General features: G+C 41.4%; 1 protein-coding gene across 1 annotated transcript; it reads right to left on the bottom strand.

Annotated features, from left to right (window-relative positions):
* Window positions 1-8,161: 8,161 nt before the first annotated feature.
* LOC117448168 (circadian-associated transcriptional repressor) lies at window positions 8,162-16,029 on the bottom strand. Its single transcript, XM_034085329.2, has 6 exons — window positions 15,886-16,029; window positions 12,609-13,041; window positions 12,246-12,321; window positions 11,455-11,533; window positions 9,704-9,830; window positions 8,162-8,919 (listed from the first exon to the last, which is right to left on the bottom strand). The coding sequence occupies exons 2-6, from the start codon at window positions 12,999-13,001 to the stop codon at window positions 8,536-8,538; spliced, it is 1,059 nt and encodes a 352-aa protein (XP_033941220.1). The 5' UTR covers window positions 13,002-13,041; window positions 15,886-16,029; the 3' UTR covers window positions 8,162-8,535.
* Between the last annotated feature and the right edge of the window lie 3,813 nt (window positions 16,030-19,842).

The following is a 19,842-nucleotide window of genomic DNA, read 5'->3' on the forward strand; positions in this document are numbered from 1 at the left end:
CTTGGGGTTCGAACCATTGACCCTCTGATTTGTAGACGCCCATTTAGCCCCATATCCACAGTCACCCCCCTATTGTTGTGACAATTCAACAGTATTAAATGAAAATGTCCCTTCCTTTGAATATCTTCCAGGTCATTTGATCAATTGACTCTAAATCAATGGAGCATTGTATCACTACACTGGATAAGTAGGACACCACTCTTATATTTAAATGACTAAATTACTTTCTATTTGATATGATTGTTATTGTAAAATAATCTGCAGTTTTAGAACTTCCTACGAGACATGTCGTGCCCCGAGCCAATGTTCCTGTTGAACCAAAATAAGATAAAACACAAATACCACCTGCACTTTGTATAAAACATTATCTCAACATCAATGAGCACTAATTGTGATAGTGAATTTTCCCCTGGGCACTGATCCATTATTCTGCCTCACAAGAGAAATATTGTTTGAGCCCAGTTGGGCTGAACGAGATTGGAGGGATAATTTGACCTGAACTAAATACACTTTTGGCAGAGACACGATGTAGGCCAGTTACAGACTTATGCTAAGAAATTGGGTCTGAAATATGAGAGTCCTCCAGTATCAGAATAAGAACACAAGCCAGTGTTGCAAATTAAGTATAAGGGGTTTAAAGATATATTTATACTGCCGCTAAATAAAGTTGGGGGACTTACCAAAGACACATAACAAAGAGAATGTTATTAATAAAACAAAGGAGGCTTTAGTGTGGGTAAAGCTCCAAAACCACAGAATCTTGCATTTCCCATAATTCAGCCAATAATTTCAATTCATTTGACCATCCCTTCCTAATAAACACCCACATCTTTCTCATTCTTAACTCCCTGACCCCAGTTTAATATGTAGTCTTCCAGCTGAAGCAGACTCAACCCTGTTGACATCATCAGGCATATTTTCCAGACTTTTTTTATTTCGTTTATGCTCTTTAAAACAACTGTTTTCCCCAGACTGAGTAGACCTCGTCGCTATGAGAAAGTAAACTGAATTTGTGTATACAATTGATATTAATGCTTAAATCTATATGAACATGTATTTTTGTGTTTTCAGCTTATAATGTATGTAAATGCACATACACAGACAGCACACGTAATACACTCAATCCACAGCTTTATCCTGGATTGGGAAAAGTCTGACTGCACCTACTGTTTCCATACTAAATATTTGACTATGTACTAGCATTCCTTCAATTAATATGTTAGTATATTGTGAAATATTTAACAGGATTTTCTTTATTTCTGTTAAATTGAACAATAAAAGTGTTGAAAGGTCTGTCTGTCAACAAGTATACACTACTGACTTCTACATCTCAAGTCCTTCACAGAGCATACAGGGACTCTCCAATTATATAGCAATGTGTTTCTGTTTAATGACAACCTGTGAGTTACTGGCATAGGATGAGATAACAGAAAACATTTAAAGCACACCCTGGTCACTCGTCCGTATGAAGCGTCTGTAAATATTTCAGCCATGTCTCACTGAAATATGACCTGAGTCCTTTGTAGCTTTGTCATTGATGGAGAGTGAAATGACATGGCTTCCAGGCAGCCGTACAGTCTGGTCTGAAGCATCTCATGTATCAGAGTCACAGCTGGTATGTTAGGATAAATGATGTGGTGGACCAGCGACAGGGTCCGGGATCAAGGGATTCCTGGAGATTTACTATTGGGAGGATGTGATGGATGGGTCGCTCTCAAAGACAAATAAGGACTGCTGTCCAAAATCATATGCTGCATATCGGTAACACAAAACCATGTCCTTCATCGAAAGAGATACAGATGTCTAGAGGCAGTTCTTGACTCAGTGACGTGTCAGGAGGCCAGGCTGCAATTTGTAATGTGGTTTGCATTAAGCAGGCATAATCCAATAAATCTCCTCAGATCAGTTAGATGGTACTGTAAATTACATGCAGGTGAATCTGTGTGACATGGTGACTCTTGTTATCATATCATTGACACTAAAAAAATGTCAGGCACACGCATAAGCCAAATGTTTACTTTTTAGAAAACACGTTGCTGTTATGGTAGTATTGGGTTTCTGCTGAAAGTGAATCTGTATAATCCCACCCTGTCGAGACTTTGAGATCATTGCATTAACTGGTGACACGTAATCTATTTGTTTAAGATTCAAACTTTGTTCAGAGAAGTAGCTTTCCAGTGATATTACGTTTTTCTTTCACAATGGTGCCACCTAGTGAGCAGAACAGCCATGTGTGATATGAGCAACAGTAGAAGTGAAAATACTGATTTGTTACAGGAAAATAATTCAGATACAAATTATTAATAATGCGAAAATTAAAGCTACAGTATGCAAATACACATCATTATTACACATTCATTGAAGAGCGGTTTGTATTGAGGAGAAGAAAAATAGCATTGATAAAGTAGGCCGATAATGGAGACATATATATTTTTTAAAACTCATTTCAGCATTCAAGTGATAAATTGTAAGCCTTTAACATGCATTTTTAGTATGTTCATGTGAAAAAACTAAAAAGAGTAGCATAAATGTATCCTTAGTATATATACATTTATAAGTGAAAGAATGGTGAAGCTTAGCTTTCTTCTGGTACATTTGGTTCTGAGTGGACAAGTTCTATATTTGCAATTAACTATGTCACCTGTACAGTATAGTGTATCTTATTTCCTGCGAGCATCTGATGCTCAGTGAACAGAGTCACGGTGGAGGCTGCGTAACTCTGGAAACAGACCTGAGGACATTAATCATGAATGTCAGCCTCTCACTTTATCTGTGTGATCATTAGGCCATACTTTAACATGAAGATCACTCTCTGGAAATGAGCTCCAGGAGGCTGCTTCCATTATTCATACATACAAGAGCTCTGTCTGCCCTCTATTCTTGGAAATGGGACTTAATGAGGGGCGGCCATATTTAGGCTCTGTGCTCTTAATATGTCATCGTGTTACATGTCTTTGTTATAAATCTCAACCCTCACGTGATTCATCCTTTAATCCGCTACCCAACACCTGCATGATTAGACCCTAGAGAGGTGACAGTTGTTGCTCATTTGGAGGCAGACTGTACTTGTAAAGGAGAAGCCTTACATTTCATTGGTTGACCTTTCTATCAAAGTTGTGTTTTGCGGGCATAAAAAAAAACTGGGGATTTAATGCTCAAAAGTGAGCGACTGATTCATGCTACAGACCTTTACTTCCTCAGGCTTATATATTTTTTCAAGGCAATATTATTATTCCTAGTTAATATGAATACTGCATGATCCATGTTATCACAAATTTGTGAAATCATTAAATCAAAGTGTGTTTCTATCTTTTACACAAGCTATCTCCAGTAAACGTCACTGCCGTCGTGTGCCCCGTCCCCGTCAGTGATCCTGCAGCCGGTGTCCAACCCCTGAGAGTCACCGAACTCACCCCTCCTGCCCCCCCCCATTGTTCTTTAAAAACAAGTTTGCATCTTTCAGTAACATCAAAAGCTCACAAGAGTTCAGTTCAGGCTCGATGTTGCCTCGCTCACCTAATAGGTCTCGGAGGCCTGCATGTTGAAAAGCGGAAAACATAAATAAACCGGAAGAAATGCAGATAGTGTGAAAGTCAAAGGAAATGTAAAATCAGTAACAGTTTAACACATTGTGAAGACACACAGTGAATTTGATCACTTGTTTTTAAATCCCTTTCACTGTGTATTGTTGAATGGCTTTCAGATATGATGAATCATGACATTCATTCACGTATAGGTTAAATGTTCTAAACTGCTCTTGCGTGTTCTGTGGAGCATTTTTCATTTCTTTAAGAGTCTCCCCTACAACTAATTGTGTATGACAAAACCTTCACATAATGGTAAACCTTTTGAAAAGTCTTTCACTTCACTCTGCATGTACTGTTCATCATTAGCTGTTGTGAATAAACCTGCATCTGAAAAATATTTAAAAATCAATGCTGCTGCTAAAACACATTCAAGATGGCGATGTTGCTCTTTGAACATTGTTCTTCCTTTAAAAAGAGCTGAGGATAACCTATTGGCGACAGCGAAATCGATGGTAATGCTATGCTATGAAGAGGAGAGGCCACTGTTTTCTGTTTCTGTGATCAATCTGCTGTAGACATTCGGCTCCAGAGAGTACTGTCACTGCAATGTCAGAAAGAAAACATCAGTCCACCTTGAACCACTATGATGTATCCACATCAATGTACTGTGGAATGAAACATATATTATAAATTATAGGATACAACAATACATTTGTTTTGTCACATAATGACAAACCAGCCCTCCCCAGTGTGTATGCACAGTCCTCAGAGTTTTTATGGAATATCCCCAGGGAAAAGCAGCTGCTGCGGCATCATCATCTGTGTAACCTGCTCCTGTTATAATTGAGCAGGGGATATTTTGGGTTCACGTGTCTCTAATTAAAGGTGTTCAGTCTTCTGACAGATGAGACAATTATCTCTGTAGGGTGTGAATGAATCACAGTTCATAATATCATAATGAGTCCAGTCCTTGCTCTGCAGGAAGGATATATTGGTGTGTGACTGAATGTTCTGAAACATCTCCCTAAAACACCCAAAGCTCTTACGGCCGTGAAGAAACCAGAGTTTTATTTGGTTTTTATGGACTCAGAAAAGAGATGTAATGTCTCTGATCAAGTGGCCTTAATTTCACGTCCAAAAAAACAAGTTATGATCATATTTATACCTAAATGCTAACTAAAATACCTGACATTTGAGACTTTGGAGTTAATAACAAAGCGTCTGATCCTTGTCTGAGTGTGAATGATAGCAGATTGCAATTTTCCAGAAGCTAACAAGTGTTTTTTTAGCATTAAATCATGTGATATTTAGAGGAACCTAGTCGTGACTGCTTTTGAAAATTGCAAGATTAAAGCCTGCAGCCTATTAACACAAACCGTATCTTACGTCTAAAGTTTTTCTTGATTTAATTTAACAGCTTGAGGAAGTTTACAGAACTTGTTGATGTAATTAGATCTTTTTATAGCATGGAAGGTTTCTTATTTATGCAATTTGTTATTTATATTTTTTAAACGCATCAACAGATGGGGAAGTGACTTCACATCTGTTTCTACACTTAAGAAACGAACTCCATGATTTGGTACATATAAATAACTGCAGCGAAGTGAAGCGTCGCCACCTTGGCTCTGATTCATCAGCACGCCGCCTTGTAATTTCACACTCAGCTGGAGCTCAAATCAGGGCCAATTTAAAATGAAAGGGGAGCTGGAGAGAATTAAGCTGTATTTATTATTCCTTCGAGCTTTTTGCAACTGAAACCATGGACCTGTCCTCCCCCCCTCAATTTTTTCTCTCCCTCTCGCCTTTGTATGCTTTCAACAAAAGGCTCCCATATCTGCTCCACCAGGAATAATTAGTCTTTGTAGTTTTGCCCACACATTGCCTGGACAAAAAAACTCTGATATCAATCAATTCTGTAAAGCATAACCTCTGTGAACCTCTAAAATGGAAAGCAACATGAAGGCTTGTCTGTGATTGTATAGGTCTATAGTTATCATTTTGGTGATGATTGAGATGATGAATGTCTAGTTTGTTATGAATAATGGGATATTCTGGCACTTGCTGAATTTGTCTTCTTTTTTTTTTCAGAATCAGGCTTTACAATTAAAGTATTTAAAACACACACAGATGTATTAAAGGTCACCTATTAGGCAAAATCCACTTGTTCCTGTCTTTTATACATAAACGTGTGTCCCCTCTGTGTAAAGAGATTCTGAAAGTTTTAGTAAAAAATATTTGCTCACTTTTTGGCATGTGTAACCATTAGCCAATAACCAACAAAGGTACCCCCCCGCCCCCCCTATCAGTAAAATACAGAGAATCAGCACTTTTGAAACAGGGCTGAAACAGAGGGGTTTATGGGATGCTACAATAGGCGCATTCACACCAGAGTACTTTTCCCAGTATCTCTGAAACAATGCAGTCTGGGTAATCGACCCCTCTACTGAAATTTGATTTTTTTTTTTCAATTTTCGGCGCCCCCCATTGATTGATGCGCCCTCAGCATTTGCTTATACTGCCTATGCCAAGGACCGGACCTGACTGTACCTCCTGCCAATCTTTGAATCTGGAAAAACAGACCCGTGACTGAACAGCGTAATTTAAAGAAAGACGGTAAAAAAGGTAGGCCATTTTTTATTTCCTTAAATTTCTAACTGATTGTTTTCCAGGCAGCATGCTCATACTGAAGGGAATACAGTGGGTTTGGCATTAGGAAGCTGACTGAAACTAAACCCAGTGCTTTCAATAAGAAGTTTGTGTTTTTTTTTATATAAGTGTATTTTCCAATTCGGAGAGGAAAAGAAGGAACTGCTTTCATGGCATTCTTTGTTAACCACAGTGCAAATACACAACGGAGGATACATCTAAAGTGAATTTGAGAAACAAAGAGTGAGCGTGCCATGCTTATCTTTTCCCTATAGATGGCAGTATTTGGTTTTAGATTTGGTGAAGTCGTTTTTTATTTTATTCTTGTTGGCAGAAATACTCTGTCTATTGCCAGTGTGGTTAAAGTTTCTCAGAAGCTCCAGACAGAAAATTATATGTCTTAGATCACAAAGAACTGAGCAGTAGTCTTAATCTCCACATTTTCTGCAGCAGGCGGCTCATTGTCTTTTCCTGTAACGTGCATTCCTGTAATTCTTCAGGTTTGTTTTTACTGTTAGTATTACATATGTCTATTATTGCCTCTGTAATTATCATTCTGTGAGTTGTGAATGTCTCATTGTCTGGGTTGTACAAGTAGGTCACAGTTTTAATTCTGCGGGCTGGTTTGCCAACAGGCATGTGAAAGTGCATGTATGGAAAACATTAAATACCACTCTCACATTCTGGGAAGTGTGAAGTGATACTGAACTGGAACATTTCTCTGCACGTTATGTTAGAGCTAATGTACTGAAAATGTCATATCGCCTTATAAACCGTAAATCTTATTATTCCTTTGGGAAGTAAGCTCTCTTTGAGTGTTCCCCGTCTACTCACCCAATAATTGGTCTAACGGTGACATAAATCAGATCTATGAGACTTACAAATTCCTTTTGCTGACAGTTGTGCGGCGTTTTACCCTCTGCCTTTTTGTGTTACTGCAAAGTGCTGCTGAATATTTCACTCAACATAAAAGTGAAAAAGCTGAGTGGAACATTAAAACTAATAAGACAAGTTTAATGTGGAACATGTGCCTATTAGGGCTAAACCCTTGAGCTGTTGCTGATTCTCTGCACATAGGATAACTTCTAACAGCCTAGATAAAAGAAAAATTCACAATAAAACAACCCAAGCCTTTTTGCATCAAACAAATAGAACCACGTTTATTTTGAAAGTATAAAATGTCACACTATAAAGGCCACTTTTCAGGGTAAATCGACAACCTTTCCGTAAGATTTACACAGAGAAATACCTTGTCCCTCTCTGCTGGTCTAACATACTGTCCAGTTCTGTGGCAAAATAAAATAATTGTTCTACTCCACCACAGAAAGTCGTTGGCAGGATCTGAATAATTTACTCGTTACAGGAAATGGCAGGAGAGTGAGAATTCCTGATTTGTACATCCCACCAAGGAGCAGTTACTCTGAACGATCTTCTCTTTTTATCAAACCGGCTTACAGGCACAGCTTGACGTTACAGGCACTGTTTGCCTTCTACTGGGAGACTCGAAAAAGAAATCTGCAGTTGACATTCTTTACAATGGCACCAGTCAGGCCCATGATTGCATCCCCATGGAGAGAGCATCCTCTGTTTGTACAAGCAGAACGACTCGTACTGCAGATCTCGCGGTGCGTGTCAGAGGCCGTTTGGCTCTCTGCAGATCTGCTGAGGTGTTCAGACTTTGAGCGTAGCGTTCGCATTCCTACTCACTAACTGTGACGTGGTGCCCACTGAGGTAGAATAGTTGTACCAAAATACTTATTTATAAAGTATACAAATGAGTAACAGTCACATCAATAAACTTAAGAGTGGAGTAATTGGGTCTGGGGGGGGTTGAGAAAAAAAACATCACATATATGCCACTTTTTTTCCCATACAACAATATGTAGACCACCGTCATGTCTGGATATCTGAAAAATCCCTTCAAGCTCAAACTACTCCTGCAATTATTTCCCTTTCAGGCATAATGGCGGTTTCACAGATACTCTGCATTATTGCATCTACAGGTCAGTGGGAACGGTTCAGTTGTGGAATCAGGGGCTCTGGAGATCTCGCGCATGTGAAATCTATCCTCTCCACTCTCATACACGCTATTCAAAAGTGGAAAACAAACAAACAAAGTAAGTCAACAAAGGGGGAAACTAAAGCAGACACCTGTCATGTCAGAGAGGGCACATTTCCATACAGAGAGTACAACATGTCCGTCAATGCTCCTTCCACATTACAGTGGACGTCCCTTTTGGAGGCTCCCGTCTCCCCTGAAGGCTGGAATGGGTTGGCGAGCTGACCGGCTCCCGGCATGGTGGGCAAGGCTAGGCTGGGTCTGTGCGGTGCTACCAGCCGGACCCCCAGCCGTCTGTGTGGACTAGGACCAGCTGCTGTCTGTCAAACCGCCCTTCCCCTTGCAGATGATGCTTTCTGTCGATTTGAGGAGCCTCTCTAGACAGGGTGCGTTAATTTTGCTCGGCGGAGGGCCTCTGGGCATCGAGTCTCTCTTGGCGTGGCTGTCCGTGCTGGAGGACACGGCGTTGTCCTGCGTTAGGTCTTTGGGGGGCAGCGGGAGCCCGGGGCCGCCCTGGGCCTGCTCTGCTGCGGGGGAGCAGATGGGCGAGGGGTGGAGCCACTTCAGGTTACTGGCAGAGTGAGCTCCAGGAGGGGTGAGTTCGGTGACTCTCAGGGGTTTGACACCGGCTGCAGGATCACTGACGGGGACGGGGCACACGACTGCAGTGACGCTTACTGGAGATAGCTTGTGTAAAAGATAGAAACACACTTTGATTTAATGATTTGCTTGTTTAATATTAAGTGTCCATTAATCAACAAGAATACTATAAATGAGCCTAAAATTGCCCCTGAATTGTCCCTGGGGATTTGAAATAGTATGCATGATTGCACGATGTATTAATTGAATAAGACAGAATTATTTTGACTTCTTGAAGGGGCACAAACAATGACACATATTTATTATAACCTTATTAAAAGGCTAAAATGTTAGCAAACAGATGCCTAATTCAGAAGACAAAGCTATAAAAACACTCATTTGAAAATGTGTTTTTGTTTGAGCTGACTTCTCCACACTGTTTATAAATTATTTTGCTAATTGCTAGCATAATCTGACTGATGTTGCCGTGGCAAACAGCATGAGCCGTTTCAAAATGCCAAACAGCTTTGATGAGGTGACTGAAATAAAATTAGAGTACATTAAAACCATGTTTATGGGAGGGTGTGTCAGGATTAGCCACAGAAACTAATTAAAAGCAAAGGAATGTTCCAGATTATTCTGACCTTTCTTATCCCCTTAAGAACACCTCCCCCAAAAATTACCTTTTCTCCTCTGTCATTGTTCTTAGCCAACATGAGACAGTGGTAATACATCAGTAAAAATAGCTGCTAATCCCCCCCCAGTCCCAGACCTGTGATTAAATAATAATAGATATTGTATCCCTCTTTCACTGAATCGTCACCATTCTTGGCAGCAGGCCTCCTCCACCAAAGAGATGTTACATAACAGTTCTGCTTTCGTAAGGCTTTACCTTCGGTTTCTTGGTAGGAACGGCTTCCTCTGTCCGGGGATCAGCAAGTTGATCCTTGAGTTTTACATCCGGGAACCAGCTCTTCAGCATTTCCTCCATTTTAAGAATGATATTAATGTATTTCTCTCTGAAAAAATGAAGGAAAGAGAGAAACAGAAAGAGAGGGATACATTTAGTAAAGCTATCATTCATACAATCATCTTTTCCGTTAAATCTTATTACACAATCAAACTCACACAGGAAACAAGCAATCTCGAACAGCACACTAACACTTCACTCACTTAGCAAAGCCTGTACTCCATGTGTGTGAAAGGGGGATTGTCTTAAGCACATTTCTCACATGTTTCGAGCTCACACGTGGCCTGATGTATAATAGTTCCGCTCGCCTCTAAATATAAAACCCCAAAGCCACATCGGTCTCCAACAGCGTCACTGTGAAAATAAACTAATCATGGTGACGCAGTTTGCTTGTGAGGTGTGTAGCAGGGGGCAGCGCCCCATTAACTCCCACCCGTGAAAACCAGATGGTGGGTAGGGATTAGCCCGTGTTATATGATCAGGACCTTCCCGCTATACTCCGTTCAGCGCATGTTAAATTCATGTGAAAGATTATCTGCAACAGTGACTGCTAAAAAAGTCACTTTGATCCTATCAACCATTGTGTTGCTGCAGGGGCTGCCAGCTGGCAATACAGAGCAGGCACAGGGAGCAATGAGGGGGGGGGGGGGTTTAGTCCACCTTCCAGCCTCTGTCTCGGCTGTCTGTGGGGAGGCTGCCACACCCACTCTTTGTCTCCCATATGAGGGCAGCAGCTGGTGGGTGAGGGCTCCAATTAGGCTGTGCAAGACTCAGCAGCACTTAATCTTATATCAGTCTACCATTTCATCTTATATCAGTGTACCATGGTGCTTTGCCCTACATACAGGTACCAGAAGTGCTGCTTAAAATTCAGAGGAGGTGAGAGGCTACACGAAGCAGCTTCAGACTGTCAGAGCCGTGTGATATTGTGAATATGATCATAACGAGCTATTCTTCTATACAATTTTGTTTTGTATTCATACTGATTGTTTTATTGTTTGGTTACAATCAACCTTAGATGAATTGACAACAATTCAGATAATTGATATTTACCGGTTCCAGCTTCTGATCTGAATGTAAGCTAAATCCCTTTCTTTTTTTATGTTGGCAAACAAGGCAAGCAATTTGAAAACGTCAAATTGGGAATTTCATTACTTACTATTACCGCTATTTTGTGATTTAACACTAACAGGAAACCTCCAAACAATTAAACATGATTGTATTTCAGGGACAAAGACTTTCTCCTTTGAAGTGGTGATATCATACCCCATTATACCATCTGGCCAGTGGAGCGCTAATCAAGCAGACACAAGTGTGCTGCTCACAGTGGAGCGTGATGCATTTTTAACAAGATGCCCTGCTAAAGCGAGACCCAGCCTTCTCTGCAGTAAATGTAGTCTGAGTGTGTGGGGGAAGCGGCTACTCACAGGGCAACCTGCTGTGAGCCATGTGTCACAGACATGTTGTCCACCACTCTGACCCAAGACAGCAAGCACCCTGTGTGAGGTCGAGCGTATTGTAGTCGTGATTCTGATCCGAGTTCAGTGAAGGTAACATACTTGCACAGGCAACACAGATTGGATGAAGCACACATCACCCAGTATGTGTTTGTAGCTACATAAACACAAACTGAATACCATTGTCTGTATGTGGGTCACACTGAGGACACTTACCCCATGCAGGGGTTCTGCAGGACTCCCATGATCCTCTGAATCCTGTCCATGGCCACGCTCTCCTGGAAACTGCTGAGTCCTGGAAAAGAATAAAGTCGTACCATGAGCCACATGAACTGTGCCGACAGCAGGCCTGAGTCTGTGCAGCAGATGGATTGTGTGAAATGTGTGTGTGGAGGAACAGACTCCCTGCCTCTGTGGCCAGGAAGTGTTGGGTCACACAAGGTTTGACAAAGTTCCCACATGAAGCAGTTTTCAGAGGCTGTTTGGACATGGCACTATCTTCCAGAAATCTTTATAATGCTTATCAGGAGACTCGCAAACAGCAGCTGCTTTAATGGAGACTGTGGTACAGTATGTTCTCGCTCCTCTGTGCCAACAGCTAATTTACAAGGAGGGCCAAACCGTGATACTGCCATCAACTGGCATAGCAATACGATTTAGATGTGCTATTATTAAAGAGGGAAATTTTTTTGTAAAGTTGCTAAGAAACGTTATGCATTATCAGCTCCCTTATAAAAGACAGACACATGCACACACAGGAAATTGTTGTGGTTTCTTGATAGCCATACAACAATACATGTTTCAATCATCTTGATTTTAAATATCAGGGACACATTTTCCAGAAAAAGAGTGGGATGTCGTCTATCCGGACTATTGTTAATGTTTTGGATTTCTCTGAGACAGACAAAAGACATACACAGAGACTCAACTAAGGAATGGTTGAATTAAACAGTGTGATACTACTGGGAACAACACAAATAGTAAAAGATGATAAATGAGGGACTTACGTTCTCTGTATCTCCCTGAACGAAGGCCATTCAAGATAGATGACAGTGGGTGAATGTAGCATTGTAGCTCCATGCACTGAAAACAAAAATAGAGTACTTTATAGGTGATATCAAACCACAAATGGCTGTTCAGATTAGTATAAAAGTTGCAGAAAATGATTTAGATAACCCCCAAACTCCGCCTACTGTTCTGCTGATTGAAGTTTGATTTGGGGGGGGGGGGGGTTTACTGGAAATGTGATGCATGACACACTGACTGTAAAACCAGCAGGGGAGACGACCTAGGTGATAGGGCACGCTCTAGTGTTGCTGACACTGTTAAACACCTCCTGTGCAAAACAGATAAGAGTTAGAGGTGCTCACCTTTCTGTGGAAAATGTGGTTCTTCTCTGACACATTGGAAAGTGGCTTGCACTCCTCCTCTGAGCTGTGAGGTCTCTTCAGTGCTTGCTGAGTGTTTTTGCCATTTGTTTTGTCTCCTTGTTGTGTTTTACACAGTCCAATGGTGCTGTCTTGTGTCTCCGTGCAGCCTGAGGGAAACCTCCGGCTGGAGGCTTCTGTGACCTCGCTCCAGTTACGGTCGCCCTCCTTCACCTCGCTGCTGTCAGACGGGCCCAGGTGTGGCGGGCTGCGGGGGGATGAAGGACCCTCTGTGTGGTTGTGCTTTCCGGTGCAGTCAGACTCCTGTTCGCTGTCGTTGTCCTCATTGTCACTAGCCAGCCAGTCAATGGAGTTGTCCGAATCTGTAGCAGACATCCTCGGCTGCAGGTTCTAAGTCGCACTGACCATCACTGACCTGACAGACAGAAAGAAAGTCACGGTTACTCTAATGCAGGGGTCTCTAACACGTTGATCGCGAGCTACCGGTAGCTCGCAAGCCCTCAATAAGTAGCTCGCCAAGCAAATCCAAAATGTAAAAAATACACACAAAAAAAGGGAATGTAATTAAAAGATTCTACCCTATGCATAAACGAAACCTCAATCATAGCGAACTCTATCTACTTACTACAACTCTATATCTATCCAACACCCCTCCTCCCCCCCACAATGAATATCGACCAATCACGTTCTTGCAAAAGTTTAATAGGGGAGTGATTAGTAAAATATGCATGATTAAAAATAAACTAACTAGGTAACATAAGATAAGAATAAACCAGTTTAAATTATTTGTTATTGGTTGTGATCATATTCTAAAGATGTTTGGATTATTGAAAAGTATACAGCTCCCTTTCATATGAGTGTTGAGAGCTGTGTCCATACATTCATTTTGTGCTCAAAGTGCACCAAATTGATGCATTTAACATTAACATTTAAAAAAAAACATTTCCCGGGGGTGCATGCCCCCGGAACCCCCTAGAGGGTGTGAGGTCCACCCCCAAATAAAGCAGGTTAAAATAATTAAATTGCAGACATGTTCTTTTAGTAAACACTGAAAATGGGTCCCACAGACCCAAACAGCACACAAAGGTTAAAGGTAAGCATATAATAATGTTAAAATGTGCTAAATACACTGCTCCCACACAGCGGAGCACTGTGAGCAGATGGTGGCAGAGAGACCACAGTTGTTCAAACCACAATGACCTGTTTATTTTACAGATGCAACACCTGAGCCAGTAAGCACAGACTAGCCACCTTTCATAGCAAACACCAACAATCCCAAATTATCCGGCTAATACCCCCAGACACTCAAATATTTCCACTCTTAAAATGTGTTCTATTATGAACTCTACATCATGGTAAGAACAAAGACATTACATCTACATTTTACAATCGATAGCCTGAGTGTGTTTTCCTTCATTCAGCTGCTACCACCAAAATCATTCATAAACATTGTTAGCTTGTTTACTCAAAGGGGGCAGGGGTCTGCCACCATGACGACCAGCGTCTCAGACAGACCTCCCATCAACACTAGTGACACCACTGTGGGGGGAAAATATTTTAGAAAATGAGAGCCTGGCACTGTTTGTTCACAACATGAAGAATGCCTGGGGAATAGGAACTCTTCAGACCAAATGCTCGTCACGGATGTTTCATTTCTTTGTGGGATCTTTGGATCTTCCCAACGTGTTTCCTCAGTGATTAGAGGAAGTGAGAACAGCATTTTCAGCAAAGGGATTATTTTCGGTGTTTTGAGTGCTTAACGCCTGGCATGTCTCCTGCCTCCTGTGAAATCTGAGGGAAGGGGAGTTAATTGCTCCCTTGGTCTTTGTCACAGGACGACCACCTTCTGATCTTATTGTTACGGAGAAGGGTGGAGCACAGATTGACTGATTTGACAAGCTCCAACAGAATGTACGCAGAGAGGCACAACAAAGTTTCTGTCTGAAGGTTAAAGTAATGCTTCGGGGAGACCACAGCTGACACATTTTTGTTAGAAAACAACGATTAGGAACCAGATTAGCAAACATTAGAGGGAAGAGCTGTAATGAAATGCGGAGTTCATTTCTACTTGGATTCAAGCAATAGTCATACTCAGTATGCTCAGCATTACATATATCTGATACTGTTTTATTATGAAATCCAAGGGTAAAATATGTATTACTAAATGTACACACAGTACTCTATATTTATTTATTTATATACTTGATTGTCTCCTCCATGATTTCCTGTTTGTGTTTTTATCATGTTCTGTTGCCAATTAGCGGTTTCTTTTTTTTAACAAATTGTACAGTGTTCTTGGGTTTCATGAAAGGCTCCTAAAAATAAAATGTATTATTATTATATTGGTTATATATTTACAACTATATCTTGATAAATGTGTATCTAAAAATTATCATTCAAGTTAAACATCCATCATCAAAAATATGTATATCGTATTACATATCTCATTATATCATTCATCCTTAAATACAAGTCTATTCTCAGTCGCACGTTTGTGTCTGCTATAAAAAGACTGCAGCACCAACTTCTTGGCAAATGCACATTATATAACACTCCGTATTATTTATGAAAATGATAGCATTTGTCAGATTTAATTGTTTTAAAACCACATTCACATACCACACTTGTTCCATTAGTCACTTTGAGTACACCACGCAGGCCTTCAATCTTTCAAATATAAATTCTGACTCTTTACTGATCACATCTACTTAACCATGTGGTTTAAAAAACACACATTTCTTAATACAATTCACTTATAGCAGATATCCTTTACTATATCCATGTATCCATCTACCTGTGTAGAAAGTTCACATGAATAGAGATGCCCACTACTTCACATGCATGACATTCTTATTTAGAAAACAGAAATGAACATGAAATGCATTAGGAATATTTCCCTCATTCAAAGATTACACATTATTATCTCTTTTTAGTGAAAAGCGAAAGATCCGATCTGTGAGCCTAAATGCAGGTTTCAAATCAGTTAGGTAACATACACAATAGACTTCCTCATCAGGCATGGCAAATTTGGCAACAGGCACTGTTATAATAAATTATATTTAACCAGGAACGCACATGAGAAAAATCATCATTGTCACGCCTTTATCTGCCATCCTATCTTTCTATACAAATAAATAGCTACCCGTTTGCATTTCTGCGCCAAATTCCTGTGGCCAATTCCTAAATAAATGCCTGACCTCCACAAAGACAGGTGATCAGTGATGTGTTCAGGGAGGTGAGGAGCAGAGAGGGTGCGTACCTTCCCAGGATGGAGCAACTGTTCCGTTGTTCAGCGGTAAATCCAGCAGCAGTGTGGGGCAGAGAGCAGCTGATGTGTCGGACGTGCGGTGTGTGAGAGTGTGTGAGGACACGGTGCAGCCAGCTATCGGCCCGTGTTGCTTCTCCCAAGGCAACGTGTCTGGGAGGGCGGGATTAACGGGGACCGGCTCTCTCATTTGCTCCTCAAACTCCACCGACCGACAAATCAGCGTCGGCTCCCGGAGAAGCCGCGGAGCGATAGGTTAGGTCGGTTTACATATGCAAATTCGATGGAAATGACACAAACACGTGGACACGCGGATCGGTTTCATTTCGGCAGCTGGGCGAAAAGTCAACCCAGGGCTAGTTTGGGTCACTCTGCAGGCATTCTTCATCGTTATATCATCCGGGTGATTATGACTGACTTGTGGCATGTCTGTGACCCGAGCAGCGTGGTAAAGGCACAGTCAGCAGATTCAGGGAGAACAGTGATGGTTCATGAGAGAGCAGACTATTTTATTGGACCTGAAAGTCAGGTTGCCGAGTCTAGAAAGTGTTATTTTTAAGTCTAAGTCATATTTGCAGTGGAGGACGTTTTTACATCATTTAGACTACTTTAGTTATATTAGCATTGCTAAATACTTAATACATTTAAAAAAAAAAGTATAACAATCAAAAATACTCCTTAGTCTACTATGTGTTTAATTATCACCACTTTATATTCCTTTTGGTAGTTTCCACTATATTAAATTGTCATGATTGATCAATTAAATACCTTTATTTTGTGCGCCTTAAATATTAATCTAAAACAAGCTTTAGTATAGCTTTAAGGTGAAACATATTGGTGTAATAAAAGGATACAATGAAAATCCTCGATAAAGCAGACCTTTAGGTATCTAATACTTTTTATTAAATATGGCACTTCATCCCTTTTAACAGTCAGTGTGACTGATTAATTGATACATTCCTAAAAATTGAGATTCAATTGTCATTGTTATAAATTAACAGTCTTAATAGCTCAAACCTTTAACACCTGAAAAGTTTATAATTGTATTTGTACAAAAGTATCAGTAATTGATTAAGTAAAAAAATCAGACTCCGTTTTTTTTTTATCTGCAAATGTTTTCTTTGTGGGACACAGTCTGGGTGTGACTCATAGGACCTCTGTTTGTCTGAGGGGGGGAGGGGAGATCAGGAGCCCTCTGCCAGATGAGCATCCTGATCCTGGAGCCAGCCGTGAGTCACGAACCCTCAGCAAACGTGATCCCGACCTGCATTTGGGAGACAGCCACACACAGAAAGCATAACCTGCCCCCTCTCCTCGTCCCCCTCAATTCACCACAAGGGCGAGCAGAATTTAAGCAATCTGCAGAGTGAGCACAGGTCACGTTTGAAAAAGCACTGTGAGATGTTTGCAGAGCCAAAATCGCTGCCCAGACTATTATAACAACTGTGTGCAAAGGTATCTGAAATAAAAATCAGGAGTTTTTGGGCTGTCTTTCTTCAATGAGCCTTCTCTATTGTAATTTTAACAGCATTTTGCATTCAGGTGAACAAAGAAGAGTGTATGTGGCGACTACTACGTGAGGCGCATGCAGGTCAGGCACAGCGTCCTGAGTCTGGGTTTACTTCTTTGCTGCTGTGCCTAAAATCACACCCTGCTGTGTAGAATACTCCACAGACACCATAGCACCAATAGAGTGTAAGGGCGACATGCCTGCTGACACAGTGAGCCACTCATGATGAATATTAATTGTCGCGTAAGCTGCATCTATTACACATCCCATAAACAGTCTCCTGTCCTGCTGTGCTCCCCAGAACCAGATCCTCCCGCGACCCCAGACTCTGTGGCGCTACGAGTCTGCTGAACTCTCATTTCCTTTTTTTGTCTTCAAAGCTCCCATGACACTGCGGAGTACATCTCTTCCACTTCAAAGCACAGGAAAAAGACATTACATCTTTTTTTAGGGGGTTGAAAGAGATGTTTCATGCACATCTATGCTGTGCTTTAAACTATAGAGACACAGTAGAAAAGCAATGTTTGCATTTATACAACGGATTACACCAGCTATTCAAATGTCTTTTGTCCAACGTGTTAAAGAGCAGATTGTTCTGAATGTTTCAGTAAATCATCTTTGTCATCTCTGGGAACATTTATGTATTTACAATAATCCGGCTCCATTCAGTTGCCCTGCAATTTGTCATCCACATAAAGAACAACAGCAGCAATTTGCAATCTCCTCACAAAGGAAACTCTTATTTGTGCATTCTCCTCTCAGGATCCGGGGATGAGTCACTCAACACAAACTGGCGCTGTGATTTTCAATTTGTCAGAGAGGCTGGCTGATTCTGTATTCCACAGACTGGATGTCTCCCGCTCTCATTCATAAAAAATGAAAGCCAAATCAATGCCCCACGCCCATTTTATTACAGGGCATACACTGAACATCTGTCCTCACCCTTTTGGAAAACGCAGCATGTGTGCGTGGGTTACCATCAGTGCCACGCCTCACCCTATGGACCGAGAACGTTTTGAAGCCCGTTTTTTTCCCCAACACTTTACAGTATTGCGAAATCTGTTTCTCATCTACAGACGGGCTGGCTGGTTCAATTCAATAGGTAGCAATTAAAAACATTAAGTGGAGTGTGGAGAGCCTGCTGATAGCCTCAGTTGACTCTCTGTGCTGTACAGCAAGACAACTTGTCCTTACCTGTAGGCTGCATGTGGATACGGGTGTGAGAGTGTTTGGGTACTGCTGGCAGGGGGACAGGCTAGTGAGCATCTTGTCTTACTAACAGCTGTCCCCTGCAATGAGCTGTTCATATGACTCAGCTTGTTAGATCCAGGCTTAAGGCCATGTTCTCTTTTTCTACCCAAATCTGGACCTGGATACTGATGTCCGTGTGTGTATGTGTCTGCTAGCTTCAACGTGCAGCACATCTCTCAATTTGCTACACCAATCAGCGTGCTTTCAACGGCATTGTTCACATTTAACTGCTCACCACTAATAGCTGGAGCGTTACCCAGGCACGGGGTTGTGTTTGAGCTCAGAGGGAGGAGAAAACCGGCTGGTATGTTCATTACTGTGTGAGCGACAAGTGAAGCCGCTGCAGGGAAGGCCAACAAAACATTTCAAACATGACGAAAAACATCTAAAAGACACATGGACTGCATGAACACAATTGATGGTGGGATGTAATATTATGTTTTTTTCAGTGATTCATAGCTTTGACAGGATTACATCATTCTCCCTGTAAAGTTTAAGGCCTCGGAGCAGCTGCTTTGAGTCACCTCTTTTGATACATAAATTGAGCATGTCTGCCCTTTCAATGCATTATTATTGCAATCGAGTTGAAACAGAAACTTTCTAGCTTGAATGCCAGACTACATTTCTTTTAGCCCACTCTAAAAACCCTTATTTTCAAAATGATCACTACATATGTTACACATAACAGTAAGTCATGATGGACTGAATTTTACAGTCGAAGCAAGTGAGCTTCTTACATAATTTGGACAAAGCTCCCCTGAGTCCGGACTCTGTAACTCCTGTTAATCTCGGTTAGAAAACGTGTCGTCCACTTCTCTCCAGTGCAGCTCACTCCTCCAGATATGTCATCATGTTACAGTAAATGCTAGTTCAGCCCAGTTAACCCCACCCACACAGCAGAAATGTGACTGCACGTAGTCTGGGCACGCTGCAGCAGTGTGAGGGGGGGATGCACCAGTTGTGTGTGGCAAGGAACAGCCAATAGCATTTAGAGTTTGTGTGAGAGGTTATGCAGTCAGAGGAAAAGCGATACTGGGCACATTTTTGTGGCTTTAGAGGGCTGGACTTCCGGCGCCGCATCATGTACCCTCCCTCTCCCTTTGTGGCTTCTTCCCGGTCCGACTCCACTCAGTCACATGCTCTTCACTCTTTTTCGCACACAGTTCACATGCAGGCAGTTGAGAAAGTCT

This window comes from Pseudochaenichthys georgianus, chromosome 6, assembly GCF_902827115.2.
Source record: "Pseudochaenichthys georgianus chromosome 6, fPseGeo1.2, whole genome shotgun sequence".
Lineage (NCBI taxonomy): Eukaryota > Metazoa > Chordata > Actinopteri > Perciformes > Channichthyidae > Pseudochaenichthys > Pseudochaenichthys georgianus.

Excerpts from the sequence above, each read along its gene's own strand:
- LOC117448168 (XM_034085329.2), bottom strand. The coding sequence starts at position 13,001 with ATGTCTGCTACAGATTCGGACAACTCCATTGACTGGCTGGCTAGTGAC. Across the intron at positions 12,322-12,608 it reads ACCACATTTTCCACAGAAAG|TGCATGGAGCTACAATGCTA; the intron begins GTGAGCACCTCT and ends TTTTGTTTTCAG. Across the intron at positions 9,831-11,454 it reads CTGCAGAACCCCTGCATGGG|AGAGAAATACATTAATATCA; the intron begins GTAAGTGTCCTC and ends TCATTTTTTCAG.